The sequence below is a fragment of the Choloepus didactylus genome, chromosome 13, assembly GCF_015220235.1.
Source record: "Choloepus didactylus isolate mChoDid1 chromosome 13, mChoDid1.pri, whole genome shotgun sequence".
NCBI lineage: Eukaryota > Metazoa > Chordata > Mammalia > Pilosa > Megalonychidae > Choloepus > Choloepus didactylus.
Window position 1 is genome coordinate 94,583,291 of NC_051319.1, and position 16,035 is coordinate 94,599,325.

Genomic DNA, 16,035 nt, shown 5'->3' on the forward strand with positions numbered 1-16,035 from the left:
ATTTTTCTCACTCAGAATTTTAAATATATCGTGCCACTGCCTTCTCGCCTCCATGGTGGCTGCTGAGTAGTCACTACTTAGTCTTATGCTGTTTCCTTTGTATGTGGTGAATTGCTTTTCTCTTGCTGCTTTCAGAACTTGCTCCTTCTCTTCTGTGTTTGACAGTGTGATCAGTATATGTCTCGGAGTGGGTTTATTTGGATTTATTCTATTTGGGGTTCGCTGAGCATTTATGATTTGTGTATTTATGTTGTTTAGAAGATTTGGGAAGTTTTCCCCAACAATTTGTTTGAATGCTCTTCCTAGACCTTTACCCTTTTCTTCCCCTTCTGGGACACCAATGAGTCTTATATTTGGACGTTTCATATTATCTATCATATCCCTGAGGTCCATTTCGATTTTTTCAATTTTTTTCCCCATTCTTTCTTTTATGCTTTCATTTTCCATTCTGTCATCTTCGAGGTCACTGATTCGTTGTTCAACTTCCTCTAGTCTTGTACTATGAGTGTCCAGAATCTTTTTAATTTGATCAACAGTTTCTTTAATTTCCATAAGATCATCCATTTTTTTATTTAGTCTTGCAATGTCTTCTTTATGCTCTTCTAGGGTCTTCTTGATTTCCTTTGTCTCCCGTACTATGGTCTCATTGTTCATCTTTAGTTCTTTGAGTAGCTGCTCTAAGTGCTGTGTCTCTTCTGATCTTTTGATTTGGGTGCTTGGGCTTGGGTTATCCATATCGTCTGGTTTTTTCATATGCTTTATAATTTTCTGTTGTTTTTGGCCTCGTGGCATTTGCTGAACTTAATAGGGTTCTTTTAGGATGTGTAGCCCAATTGAAGTCCTTATCTCTGATTTATCAGATCTACAGCTTCGTGGAGTACACTTTCTCTAACTAACCAGCAGGTGGCGTCCACGAGCCACCTGTTCTCCACAAGCCAGTTCTCCCCTGCTTAGCCTTTTTGGTGAGTGGGGGAGTGAGTCTTGTGGGGTCCAATTGGTGTACCAAGCTTGCGTGTGTAGTTGGTGTTGCCTGCCCTGTATATGGGGCGTGTTTCTGGGCAGTCCGGGAGGGGGGGGTGGCTCTAACAATCAAATCTCCCTGGTGATCCTAGAGTTTTAAAGCTGCTGCAATAGTCTAATCCTTCAGTTCAGTCCTGCCACAGTTTGTCTCTGCCACTGACCCACAAGTCTTTGGTATTGGCGTATGGCTCCTGAGACTTGCAAGTGGGCCCCTCTTCCAGGCCGTGCACCCTGGGTCCTCTGTTGAGGGATGACTGTGCTATGTCACAGGTGAGTGCCGTCCCCCCAGGGCAGTTCTGGGCTGCTGGGCTGTGTAGGGAGGCTCCCAGTCTGCTGAAATGATGGCTGAATGGGGCTTTGTTAATTCACACTGCTCTACCTTCCCAACTCTGGGACAATCAGCTGAGGTTGCAGGGAAGGCTAATGTCCACGCCCAGTTTTGTGGTGTGTGCCTGTTATTTGAAGCACTTCCGTCACACTGGGTTGTCTGGGGCAGTTCTGGGCTATGGGGCTGGCGATGGGCAGGAGTGTTTCCTGTCCACCAGGATGATGGCTGTGAGCGGACACCCCCCTTTTCTTGGGAAGTTGTGGTGTTTAGTGAATTTTCTCAGCCACTGGATTATTGCGTTTTGTCTCAGAGCTCTCCTAGTTCTGCTCTTGACTTGACCTGCCCAAATTGCAATTCTTTGAAGCTTTCTGTATTGGGCTTCTTAGAGTAATTGTTTTAGAAAAAGAAAAAAGGATTTAAAAAAAAAAAGGGCCCTCCTCAGAGATCTAATGGGTTATTGAAATGCTAAGAGACAAAGCAACCAGGGCCATTAAGGAAAGGTCCACAGGGCAGAGAGATCAGCTTTTCTTTGGGATTTGCATATGCGCCTCAGGGCCCTTCCCCTTTCTATGTTCACCAGAACTCCAAAAATCCTCCGCTTTTATTTTGGAGTTTTTCATGTTGTTTTTTTTTCTCTATGCCTGTCTCCTCTCTGCTGGGCTGGCTGCTCTCAGATTCTCTGATGTCTGGTCTCAGTCTATCTGTGGTTGGAGTTTGGATCAGTAGAATGAGATTCCGATAAGGGCTGCCACTGCAGTTCTCCCTTCTCCTTCCCGGAGCTGACAGCCCCTCCTCCCACGGAACTGAGCCTGGCAGGGAGGGGCGCGGGTCCCTTGGCCGCAAAAACTTACAGATTTCGCTGATCTCAGCAGTTCCACGTTTTCATGAGTGTTGTATGAAGTATGCCCAAAGTCAGATTGCTCTGTGGTGTCCAGTCCACACAGTTCCTGGCTTTCTACCTAGTTTCCTGGAGGAGTAACTAAAACATACAGCTCACCAGTCTGCCATCTTGCCCCGCCTCCGGCAAATTTCTCCTTCTTGGTATCCTTGTGGTCTAACATCGGGAATTCCACTTGGATCATTTCTGGAGTCAACATAACATTTAGGTCTCGTTCACAGAGCTCACTGGAAGAGCCGGAGGGTCGCCTTGGACTGGGTCTGAAGGGAACTATCTGTTTCTTTTTTGGCTCACTGGAGAAAGCCCCAGTCATTTTCAGTTTCCAGGGCTGTGACTCTGGGAAGGGTCGCAAATACATTTTTATTCTCTACCCAATACTCTGGGATGTACTGGGGTGTCACACTAACCTGTACAAACCAACCAGATTTCACTCCCTATTCGACGTTCCATGTAATTCTGTTGGTTGAATAAATTGACCATACAAGTTAAATTATATAGTGTGTTACAAAAAATATAGATTTTGCACCTAATAAAGATCTCTTTGGCTCACACAAAAGTTAACATTTTAAAAGCACCATTAATATTGTCCTTTACCCTTTAGCCTGATTTACCTTAGTTCTAACCAAGTCCATTTTGTTCATGTCTCTAATTGAAGTCTGATCTCTTTTTTCACACTCCTTAACATTTGATGTATGGGGTAAGGCTGACATTCATAGCTGCCAGACTCTGGCTCTGAGTCTCAGATGTCACGCAGATAATCCAAGTTCCAGGGATCAACCAGATTATACATACACAAATAGCTCAGCATCTCAGAATTTAGAAATGGCCATGCAACTCAGGAATAGATGTAACTGCTGTAAGAACTTACTATCTAGAAACCTTTACAATAAGCCTTCCCCTGATAACCTACGCTCTGTGCTCTCAGATTCAATTCTCAGAGTTTGCACATTATAGTTAGTCTATATTAGTGAGGCATTATAATGTTTTTATTTTCATTTCTGATTTCACTCCACATACTGTCCTCAGTGTCCATTCACCTCACAACTTCATTCCTTGTAGCAGCTCAATATTCCATTGTATGTATACACCACATCTCGCTATTCCTTTCATCAGTCAGTGTACCCTTAGACCACCTCCATCCACTGCAAATCATGAACACTGACACCATAAACCCCACTGTGCAAATGTCCTTTTGTTTCCCTCTTTTCAGTTCTTCTAAGTATATACCCAGTAACTGAGTTACAGACCATATGGCAACCCCATGCTTAACTTCCTGTGGAGCCACCACACTGCCCTCCAAATGGGCTGCACCATTCTTCTTCCCTACCAATGGTGATTAGGTACATCCCTTTCTCCACATTTTCTCCAACACTTGTGTCCCTCTGTTTATTTTTAGATGGTTTTATTCACACACCATACATTCCATCCTAAGTAAACAATCATTGCTTCCCTGTATAATCACATAGTTATGCATTCACCACCACTATATAAGGACATTTCCATTTCTTCCACAATGAAAGAGGAAGAGGCAAAAAAGGTAAAAAGAGAAAAGAAAAAGAAAGATAAAATGACAACTAAAAAGCAACAATAACAATAAAATAAATTAAAATAAAATACAATAAAGTCAGACAAAAACACCAAAGCCAAGAATCCCATACTCCTCCCTTATATGCCTGTTTTATAGACATTTAGCTTTGGTATATTGCCATTGTTAATATTAATGGAAGTAAACATTACATTGTTACTGTTAACTATAGACTCTAGTTTGCATTAATTATATTTTTTTCCCCAATACCACCCCATTTTTAACACATTGCAAAGTTGACATTCATTTGTTCTCCTTCATGTAAAAATGTATTTGGACATTTAATCACAATCATTGACCACTCGAGGTTTCACTAAGTTACACAGTCCAAGTCCTTATCTTCTGTCTTTCCTTCTGGTGTCCTACATGCTCCTCACCTTCCTCTTTTAACCATACTCACAGTCATCTTTGTTCAGTGTACTTACATTATTGTGCTACCATCACCTAATATTGTGCTCCAGACTTCTGTCTCCTGTCTTTTCCTGTCTGTCTTGTAGTGCTCCCTTTAGTATTTCCTGTAGACCAGATACCTTGTTCACAAACTCTCTCAGTATCTGTTTGAGAATATTTTAAACTATCCCTCATTTTTGAAGGACAGTTTTGCCAGATACAGAATTCTTGGTTGGCGGTTTTATTCTTTCAGTATCTTAAATATATCATACCACTGTCTTTCACCTCCGTGGTTTCTACTTAGAAATCAGTGCATAGTCCTATCAATCTTTCCTTATATGTGATGGATTGCTTTTCCCTTACTGCTTTAGAATTCTCTCTTTATCTTTGACATTTGATAATCTGGTTATTAAGTGTCTTGGTATAGGTCTACTCAGGTCTATTCTGTTTGGGGTATGCTGCGCTTCTCAGATCTGTAATTTTATGTCTTTCATAAGAGATGGTAAATTTTCAGTGATTATTTCCTCCATTATTGTTTCTGCCCCTTTCCCCTTCTCTTCTCCTTCTAAGACACCCATGACATGTACTTCATGCGCTTCATGTTGTCATTCAGTTCCCTGAGACGCTGCTCATATTTTTCAATTTTTTCCCTATCTGTTCTTTCATGTGTAGGATTTCAGATGATATCCTGTCCTCCAGTTCATGAATCTTTTCTTCTGCCTCTTCAGATCTGCTGTTATATGTCTCTATTGTGTTTATCATCTCTTCTAATGTGCCTTTCCCATAAGTTCTGCCAGTTGTTTTTTTTCAAACTTTTGAGTTCTTTCCTATGTTTGCCCAGTGTTTTCTTTATAGACATCATCTGTTTTGCCTATCTTCCCTCAACTCGTTGATTTTATTTTTGAATTGATTTAGCATATTTATTTGAAAATCTTTAATTAGTTGTTTCAATTTCTGTATCTCTGTTGAAGTGTTAGTTTGTTCCTTTGGCTGGGCCATATCTTCATTTCTCCTAGTGTAATTTGTAATTTTTTGTTGTCTAGGCATCTGGTTTCCTTGAGTACCCCAATCAGATTTTCCCTGACCAGATGGGTCCAGGTATCAGGAGGAGGTGCTATTCAGTATCAGGTTTCCCTGAAGCTGAGACCCAGAAGATTGTCAGACTTTCTTGTGAGGCCTCTAGACTCTGTGCTTTTCCTATCCTTTCTAACAGGTGGCACTTAATCAGCCCACAGCTCCCCAGTGGTGTAAAGAGGTGTGGTCCCTTTAATTCTCAGCGGACCCTGTCCTGGCCAGAGGCTGAGGGGGCATCAGAAGCCAAGCTTAAGTTGTTTCAGGTTTTTTTTCCCCCCAGGCCCTGGAGTCTGAATTCCCTGAGGGAGGGCAGCCACTTGAGCTTGGCCCCGCCCCCCTTTTCTTAGGGAAGTTGTACCCTTCAGGACGTTATCTTCTATACTTGAATTTCTCGTTTGTCTCTCTGACTCTGTTTACTCTACCTTTGCATGGGTCAAGGCTGACAATTGAATATGCCCGAGGCTTTCTCTAGTGAGCTACTTAGAATGAGAGAAAAAGAAAAAGTAAGAAGATAGAAATCCCCTTTTCAGAGCCAGTCCCCAGCTCCCCAGTTTCACTGGTCACTTTGTGTGGGTACCTGGTTCTGTGCCCGTTTTCTTGGGACACAGCTGTTTTCCAGTATTCTGAGCTTAGTCATCTCCAGATGCCTCTGTTTTTCTTTCTTTATTTTTTTTTCCATCAGCCCTGCCTCCTCTCTGCTAGGAGGAACCTCAGGTTCCTTTTCTGCTTGTTCCAGGTCTATCTGTGCTTGTAGCTTGTGTTCAGTAGTCCAAATTTGTTAATTAGTGCCACAGTTGAAACTTGGTTGAGTTACTTTCCCTTGCTCCAGGTGACCTCCTTTTTTCCACCGGAAAGTGTTTCAGCTCAGCCTGCCTTGCCAGTGGGAGAGCGGCGCCGGCTCCACAGTTTGGGGAGCTCCACTTACAGTTCTTTGCTGCAGTCTCACCCGTTCCACCCATCCCATTCCAGCCTGGTATACAATGTGTGTCCAGTCACGGATGTTCCCCAACAGTTGTTCCAGACTGTTCACTAGTTATTCTTGGCTATTTACTAGTGTCTCTAGAGGACAAATAAATTCCATACCTTTCTACGCCACCATCTTGCCCCGCTTCCTATACCTCTAGGGGTTTTGGTAGTCAAGACTAGGAAATACTGTCATTTAGTCTTTCACAGTGAAGAATAGGGCCAACAAAATTCTGTAGTCCTCCTGTTAACAAATGCTGAGAGTCCAACCCGCTCTTATTTCATGATGGGAAAATGAGGATTCAGACGAAATTTGCCTAAGATCATGTAACTAATTAGGAGTGGAGCTGAGCCCAGATGGAACCCAGCTTTTATGTTTTATGTCTCTTACTTTTCACTGTTCATTATACATTGTTCATCTATCCCAGAGACGGTCAGTGTTTTAAAAAAAAGAAGGATATATATATATATATAATAATATATATATATATTATATTTGTATGTACTATATTTGTATGTACTATATTTGTATGTACTATTATTTTCACATAATAGTGAAATAGTGCTGACTGGATAAAGGCATTTTTTAAAAATACATTTTTATTGAGATATAGTCACATACCTGCAGTCATCCACAGTATTCATTTATTCACAGGACTGTCATATAGTTGTGCATTCATCATCACAATTTTTGAACATTTTCCTTACTCCAAAAAAATAAAAAATAAAAAGTAAAAAAGAACACCTAAAACATTCCATTCCCCCCATCCTACCCTATTTTTCCTTTAGTTTTTGTCTCCATTTTTCTACTCATCTGTCCATACACTGGGTAAAGGGAGCATGAGCCACAGGGTTTTCACAATCACACAGTCACACCATGTAAGCTACATAGTTATGTAATCATCTTCAAGAATCAAGGCTACTGGGTTGCAGTTCGACATTTCAGGTATTTCCTTCTAGCTATTCCAGTACACTGAACACTAAAAAGGGGTATCTATACAGCGCATAGGAATGCCCTCCAGAGTGACCTTATGACTCTGTTTGCAATCTCTGAGCTATTGAAACTTCATTTTGTTTCCTTTTGCTTCCCCCTTTTGGTCAAGATTTTCTCAATCCTATGATACTGGGTCCATGCTCATCCCCGGGAGTTATATCCCACGTTGCCAGGGAGATTTACAACCCTGGGAGTCATGTCCCATGTAGGGGGGAGGGCAGTGAGTTCACCTGCCAAGTGGGCTGAGGGAGAGAGAGAGGCCACATCTGAGCAACAAAGAGGTTCTCTGGGGGAGACTCTTAGGCACAATTATAAGTAGGCTTAGCCTCTCCTTTGCAGTAACAAGCTTCATAAGAGCAAACCCCAAGATTGAGAGCTCATCCTACTAGATTGTTAGTCCTCAGTGTTTGTGAGAATATCAGTAGTTACCCAGTGAGGAAGTGCAACATTTCTGCATTTTTCCCCAGTTCCTCAGGAGGGACCTGCAAGTATATTTTTATTCTCTGCCCAAATTACTTTGGGATGTATCAGGATTTCACAGTAACCTATACAAACCTACCAGATCTCACTTCCTATTCAAAGTTGTTCCATGTAATTATGGTGTTTGAATAAACTGAACATACAAGTTTAATTATTTAGTGTGCTGCGGAAAATGTAGATCTAAAGGGATTTTTAAAAGTAGGTCTGTCTTAGTCATTAGGGAAATGCAAATCAAAACGACAGTAAAGTACCACTTCATACCCACAGGATGGCTAGTATTAAAAACATGGATGATAACAAGTATTTGAGGATGTGGACAAATTGGAACCTTTCTGCCTTACTGCTGGGAATGTAAAATGGTTCTGCCATTATGGAAAACAATATGGTGGGTCCTCAAAATGTTGAACATAGACTTACCATTTGAATCAGCAATCCCATCTAGGTCCAAAAGAATTGAAAACAGATTTGGAGAGATACTTGGGCATCAGTGTTCACAGCAGCATTATTCACAATAGCCAGAAGGTAGGAACAATGCAAGTGTCCATCAACAGATGAATGGTGAATAAACAAAATAGTATATACATACAATGGAATATTACTCAGCCATTTAAAAAAATGAAGCTCTGATACATTCTGATACATACTACAATATGGATGAACCTTGAAAAGATTATGCTAAGTGAAATAAGCCAGACACAAAAGGACAACTATTGTATGATTCCACTTATATGAGGTACCTAGAATAGGCAAATACATAGAGAGCAAAAGTGGAATAGAGTTTACCAGGGGCTGGAGGGAGGAATGGGGAGTTATTGCTGAATGGATGCAGAGTTTCTGTTTGGAGTGATGAGAAAGTTCTGGAAATGGTGGTAATGGTCAGACATCATTGTGAATGTACTTAATACTACAAATTGTATGGTTAAAATGGTAAATTTCAAGTTATGTGTCTTCAACCACAAGGTAAAAATTTTTTTAAAGTATGTTTGTCCAAGATAGCAGCTGCTATTTTTAGTGAATTTGAATATTTTCTAGCTCATGAGTAATACGTATGAGTTAATTAATCCAGTTGGAAGTTTGTGGCACAGTGTTAGTCCATCTTAAGACTCACCTGAAAGATAGTGGCATACAAGATTGCATTTTGCCCAAGGGGAATGTAAGATTTGAGTCTAATCCTGTGAGATTATGATCACAGGGGGCTAACTGTATCTCATAAAAGGTTATTTACCTCCTTAGTGGTAAATAACCTAGGCCTTTTAGGCCCATAATGGCATATGTCAACCTCTTTCTTGATATGGAAAAGTAGGCTTTGAGCAATTCAAAGTCAAATTAAAAATTGCCAACATTTGTTTGGTGAAACAGAAAGAGGCATGTTAAGAAGAAATTTGTTAGGGGGAGAAAGAGTTTTATCCTAATTCTGGTGTTTAATACTATAAAGGGACCTGGAGTTAGAAGACCTCAATTCAGGGCAGTTTCAGTACCCTTGATCTTAAGTTAGCCTCTTTCTCTCTCTGGGCCTCAGCTTCCTTATCTGTTGCCCATTATTGTTATGAGGATTGGATGAGAGCATGTTTGTGAACTTGTTAACTGTAAAGTGCTGTATGCATACGAGATATTCTTATTTTTTTCTAGGAAAAGCCAGCTAAAGTCAAAGTGGAGTTGGCTTCTGGTGTCTCCTCCAAAGGCTCTGTGGTTAAAAGAAATCAACAGCCTGTTACCTCTGAGCAGCATTCCCTTAAGGAAAATGCCTCCACACTGACTCTGGAGAACTTGGAAGCTGTAAGCCAGCTCCTAAGTATAGCTCCTCCAAGAGAAACAGGTGAGGAGAATGAGTGGGAGGAAGTGATCATCTCAGATGCCCATGTTTTGGTCAAGGAAACTCCTGGAAATCGTAGTACAGTGGTCACTAAGACACCGGTCATCAAGAGTGATGTGCAACCTGAGGTCACCTTGGGGACAGCTGAGAATGACAGTCCTGGGCAGGACATCCCACCAGCAGAGGGAACCAGCACTCCTAATCCACTCCCTGCTTCTAAAAAACCTACAGGGTAAGCCAATGTGTTTATTTATTATAGAACTATTTTAGAATAGCAGCTTTGGAAGTGTCCCATATTTGTTTTTAGCCCCTATCCTTATAGTTAATGATTCCTGTTTTAGAGATAAAGAAACTAAGATCTAGAAACAGAATGATTTGCCTTTCTTCCCACAGTCTGCTATCAATGCACTGCTGTCAGATTCCTTATATATTTTTTCTTGCCAATCTCCCTAAAGTTGTTATCAAGTTTATGCTGGTACAGGCGGTGGGCAGTGTTATAAGCTATGAGTTATCAATCCTGGATACTGGATTTGGAAAGAGAAGCCTCATTAAAACACCCTGTAGGAAGAGTCTTGGCCTGGTAGTCAGAGAACTTGGTTCTAGTTGTGACTCTGTTTGACCTTGTGCATAGTCACTTCATGCCTTTGACTTCAGTTCTCTCCTCTGAAAAATTTTGAGTTGGAGATGAAAAATCCTATCCTCACAGGCTAACTGTACAGATTGAAAAAGATCATGTGTAAAGCACACAGCCCAGAGCCTTGCAAATAGGAGGAAGTCAGTAAGTATGGGCTATTCCCTTGCCCCTTTCCCTCCTTAGAGGACCAACTGGATTCTACATGTAGCCCCTTCCAGAGACAGTTATGTTCTTACAATTGTAGGGCCTTATTTTTTTTTTCTTCTTTATTAGAGAAATAGTGGGTTTACAGTACAATCAAGCATAAAATATGGGACTCTTATATACCACCTCACCACCAACACCTTGCATTGCTGAGGAACATTTGTTACAATTGATGGTAGCATATTTTTATAATTGTACTATTAAAGTCCATGATTTAACTTAAGATTCACTGTGTAGTATATATAGTTCCATGGGTTTTATTTTTTTTTTTAATTTTTACTGTCATGTATACATTCTCACATTTCTCCTTTTAATCATATTAGATATATATTTTGGTGCTGCTAATTGCATTCATAACATTGTGCTACCATCACTACTGTCCTTTACCAAAACATTTTGATTGTTCCAAATAGGAACCCTATACATTTTTAAAATTCAGTTTATTGAGATATATTCACATACTCTACAGTCATCCATGGTGTACAATCAGTTGTTCACAGTGCCATCATATAGTTGTGCATTCATCACCAAAATTAATTTTTGAACATTTTCATTACTCCAAAAAAAATAAAAATAAGAATAAAAATACAAGTAAAGAAGAACACCCAAAACATCCCACCCTCTCATCCTCCCTATTATTCATTTAATTTTCCTTCCCATTTTTCTACTTATCTGTCCATACACTGGATAGAGCCACAAGGTTTTCACAATCACACAGTCACACCGTGTAAGCTACATAGTTACATAATCAGCATCAAGAATCAAGGCTACTGGGTTGCAGTTCAACAGTTCAGGTATTTCCTTCCAGCTATTCCAATACACTAAAAACTAAAAAGGGATATCTATGTAGTGTGTAAGAATGCCCTCCAGAGTGATCTCTTGACTATTGGAAATCTCTCAGCCACCGAAACTTTATTTTGTTTCATTTTGCTTCCCTTTTTTGGTCAAAAAGATTTTTTCAGTTCCACGATGCTGCGTCCAGGCTCATCCCCAGGAGTCACGTCCCGCATTGCCAGGGGGGGTTACACCCCTGGGAGTTATATCCTACGTAGCGGGGAGGGCAGTGAGTTTACCTGCAGAGTGGACTTAGAGAGAGAGGCCACATCTCTGGGCAACAAAGAGGTCCTCTGGGGGAGACTCTTAGGTGCAGTTGTAAGTAGGCTTAGCCTCTCCTTTGCAGCAACAGGCTTCATAAGGGAAAGCCCCCAGATCGAGAGCTCAGCCTACTCAGTTTGTAGTCTTCAGTGTTTGTGAGAATATCAGTAATAACCCAAGTGGGGAAGTTCAGCATTTCCGCATTTCCCCCCAGCTCCTCAGGGGGGCCCTGCAAATACATGTTTATTCTCTGCCCAAATTACTTTGGGATATATTGGGATTTTACGCTAAGCTGTATAAAACTACCGGATCTCACTTCCTATTGAAAAGAACCCTATACATTTTAATCTTCAACTTCCCATTCGCTATCCCCACCTCGCCCCCTGGTAACCTATATTCTGGATTCTGACTGTGAGTTTGCTTATTCTAACTGTTTCAAATCAGTGAGATTATACAGTATGTGTACTGGTGTCTGACTTAGTTCACTCAACTTGATGTCTTCAAGGTTCATCCATGTTGTCACGTATATCAGAACTTCATTCTTTTTTACGGCTGAATAATAGCATTTCATTGTATGTATGTACCACATTTATTTATCCATTCATTGGTTGGTGAACACTTGGGTTGCTTCCATTTTTTGGCAATCATGAATAATGCTGCTATGAACACCAGTATGCAAATGCATGTTTGAGTCGCTGCTTTCAATTTAAACGCCCTTATTTTTATGTCAGTTGTCATCGGCTGGAATAATTCCCTCCCTTCCCAGGGAACATTTGGAGAATTTGGGGTTGTCACAGCTGGAAGAGAGGGGCAGTGCTACTGATGTCTAGTGGGTAGAGGCCAGGGATGCTTCTAAACATCCTATAAGGCACAGGGTAACCCCTACAACAAAGAATTATCCAGCCCCAGACATTAATAGTACCAAGGTTCAGAAACCCTGTTTTTTGTCTTGTTTTAAAATTTATTATTGAATAGATAAAGCATCCACATGATTGAAAACTCAAAAGGTACAAGAGATAAACACTGAAGAAGTCTCCCTTCGGTCCCATCCTTCAGATACCATTTCCATTTCCCAGAGACAGTCAATGTTCCCAACTTTGTGTAAGTTTCTAGAGATAATTCTAAGTATATATAAGCATATATTTATGTAGGTATGTGTGTATACATTTTTCCCCACTTTTTTTAATATAAATGGTAGCATAACTTACATACTTCTGCATCTTGCTTTTTTTATTTAACAGTGTACTTTGGTGATGGTTCTTTATCCCTAAAGAATAAAGCTGTGCACTTTAGACCTTTTAGTCTGGGGCAGGAAGTCACTTTTTTTGATTGAGGCCTTCTGTGGTGCAGGCTCTGCCCTTAGCATTGGAGCTACAAAGATGAAGAAAACATGGATCCCGCCCTCCAAGTTCTCTAAGCTGCCCTCATGTGGGAGACTCATTCTCTATATAATTGCTCCGATTAGAGGCAGATTAAATGCTGTAACTACAAAAACAAATGTTGGTGTTATGCACTTAAATGCACTGTTTTGTACTTTTATTTTATCTTCATAGTGATTAAAGGTTATTGCTATCCCATTTTATATTATGAGGAAATCGAGGTTAACAGGAGAGTGAAATTACTTGTCTTAGGCCACACAGCTACTTAGTGGTTGAATTTAAACCCAGTCTGTCTAACTCTGGACACTGTCCTTTCACAAAGTACTCTTTGGAGGTTGCACTTTGGTTTTCTTCCTCTTAATCCAGGGTGTCTAGGAGACTTTCCTTCTTGTTTTTTTTTTTCCTCCAGAGTTGACCTGCTCAGCCCTGGGCCCAGAGCCCCAGAGCTTAGAGGCAGAGCACGGGGCAAACCCTCATTACTGGCTGCAGCAAGACCCATGAGAGCAATCCTCCCAGCCCCAGCTAGTATGGGGCGAGGCAACAGCATGGGACTGCCCAGGGCCAGGCAGGCCTTTCCCCTGAGCGGTAAGGGCTAGGACAGACCTAGGAGGAGGGGCTGTCTGATGGGAAGGGGACGGGGTGTGTGTTGAGAATAGGGTGACTTGGGGAGACATCTGAATACACTTAAGTCACCAGTTTGTCTCTTGGTTCTCTCAGATAAGACGCCTCCTGTGAGGACTTGTGGCCTGAAGCCAAGCACACTGAAACAGCTGGGCCAGTCCATCCAGCAGCCATCTAGCACCGGAGAGGTGAAGGTAAAACCCATCCCTAGAGTGGAGGCTCTCCTGGGGGTCCTGGCTGCTCTGAGAAGACAGACAGGGCTACCATTTAGTGTAACAAAGCCATAGGCAAAAGGCAGACCCTAACTTTTACACTGGCAGACCTCTAGAAGGAGATTTAACAAGAATGATTTATCTGTTTTTTGAATACTTTATTTTTCTTATTGTAAAAATGAATGTATGTTTTTAAACTTTTTATTTAGAAATAATTAAAAACTTACAAAAAAAGTTGCAAGAATAAAAGTAGTACAAAGAACACCTATATACACTTTACCCAGTCACATCTTATTAACATATTAACTCATTTTGCTTTTGTTTTATTTTATTGTGTTAGTGTGCTCTCCCCACCCCCCATGTGTGGAGTACATGTAATTTGAGGGTAAATTATCTGACCCTTTTCTCCTTATGCTTTATTCTCTTACTAAAACATTGACATGATACTTTAATCTACCATTGGTATCCCAACTTTTTCAGTTTTACCCACCCAGTTATGTCCTTTTATAACATTTTCCCCTCAAAAGTAGAATTTTGTCTAGACTCAGATACTACATTTAGATGTCATGTCTGTTTAGCCTCCTTTAACAATATGCATGATTGTTATAGAAAATTTAGACAAAGCAGAAACAAAATAAGTCCTTCCATAACAACCTGGTGTGCACTTTCAGTCTTCTGGTCTTTTCCTACATTTGTGTATGTTTATTTTTTAATACAGTCTTTTTTTAACAAAAAAAGTGGGCTCTTACTCCACACACTGCTTTGTAGACTGTATTTTTCATTTAATTTGATGATTTATCTGTTTTTATATAATAGCTTAGAAAACATGTATATACATACGTGTATATACATTAAAAGTTTAATGAAGTTATACCTTTAGTTCATGCAGTCACTTTGATAGTTTACATTTCTGTTTGCAGAATGCTGGTTTCAATCCATTAAATTAATTACATGACCTTTCAACTGCGTTGTGACCTGTAGTTTAAAAAATGCTGCGATAGACCATGTTGATGCAGGAAAATCAGTCTGCCATCTCCCTTTCCATGCCCTCTTTTGTGAGTAACGTCCTTTGACAATTCTAAATTGGTTCTGACAAGAGCATCAACTGGCTTTTACTTTGAGGGCCACTTGGTTTGTCACCCAGATGTGGTGGCAGCTCTTATGATAGGGATGGAAGGTATCTTGTCAAATTCAGCAGCTTTGTAGATTTCTAGCCCCTAGATTCCCTTCATGTGTACTCTGTCACTGGTATAAACTCCTAGTCTTTTCTGTGAATAGCCCCTTTTGACTGGCTACATTGGATATTGTTAAAAGCCACAGTACTTTTGCTAGTCTTAAACCAGTAAGTTACATGAAGTCTTACATTCTGAAGATCAGCGTAAATTCAGTATTACAGAATAATTACTTTTACTTTAGAATATGTATTTTATCTTTTCTTTTTTCAATTATATAATCTCTATATTCGTTACAGAACATTTGACAGTTTCACTGATAGTAGTAAGAGGGGGGAAACAACCATATTCTTCCTGTCACTCCTGACATTTTAGTGAATAGTCTTTCAGACCTATTTCTTTGCCATCACCATTCAACCATGTATCCATGTATATTTCTATTATGTGCTTTCATCACTTAATGATAGTTTGTAAATCTATTTCACTGTTTCTAATGTACAGTGTTAGAAACTGCACAGAACAATGTTACAGCCTCTGGACTTGAAAGTGATAATCAACCTTTGGTTGGCTGTCTAGCAGCCCAGAGGGCTCATTTGAAGCATATCTGTCAAATTTCCCTGGAAACTATTTCTTTAAGCTGTTTTAGGACACAGGACTTCAGGAGTTTGCCTGGCATTCAAAAGCACTAAATAGTTTGTTCTGATCCACAGCTACCAAATGGCCCAGTCGATAGGATGTCTCAAGTGAAAGTTGTAGAAGTCAAGCCTGATATGTTTCCTCTGTATAAGTATAGCTGCACTGTCACACTGGTACGTTTGTGGCAGGTGGTGAGTTGACATGGAGGTGGTTTTGAGTTTCGTGGTTGAGGATGAGTAGGAGCAAGGGGCAGGGGGAGTTGGGGAGTTAAGGTTTAGATTACTGATGCTGAAGGGACCAACGCTGATACAAGTAATAACTAGTGGGTGAATCTGCTAAATTGTTGTGTTTTTTTTTGTTTGTTTGTTTGTTTTTTCTAGATGAGATCTATAAAGTTAGAATATTTTTACTGAGAGCAGTCAGAGACGAGAATCCAGTCCAGCTTTAGCGTTCAACAGTCTTTGAACGTTTTAGCTTAGAAACTGTGTTCCATAGATGACTTTGGGAACTGTTGCATTTTTTTCTCCTTAAAACAAA

The 16,035-nt window shown here is 40.4% G+C and overlaps 1 protein-coding gene across 7 annotated transcripts in view; it reads left to right on the forward strand.

The window, feature by feature from the left end:
* The window catches only part of HMGXB3 (HMG-box containing 3), a 71,643-nt gene that overhangs the window by 36,306 nt on the left and 19,302 nt on the right, over nucleotides 1-16,035 (forward strand). For 2 of the 7 annotated variants that reach the window (XM_037801823.1, XM_037801826.1), the window contains exons 7-11: nucleotides 9,362-9,508; nucleotides 9,605-9,777; nucleotides 13,267-13,442; nucleotides 13,575-13,672; nucleotides 15,573-15,671. In XM_037801823.1, coding sequence (XP_037657751.1) covers nucleotides 9,362-9,508; nucleotides 9,605-9,777; nucleotides 13,267-13,442; nucleotides 13,575-13,672; nucleotides 15,573-15,671 — 693 coding nt within the window. Of the gene's footprint in view, nucleotides 1-9,361; nucleotides 9,778-13,266; nucleotides 13,443-13,574; nucleotides 13,673-15,572; nucleotides 15,672-16,035 lie in introns of all 7 variants that reach the window. The other 5 variants (XM_037801820.1, XM_037801822.1, XM_037801821.1 and 2 more) reach the window with 4 other exon arrangements.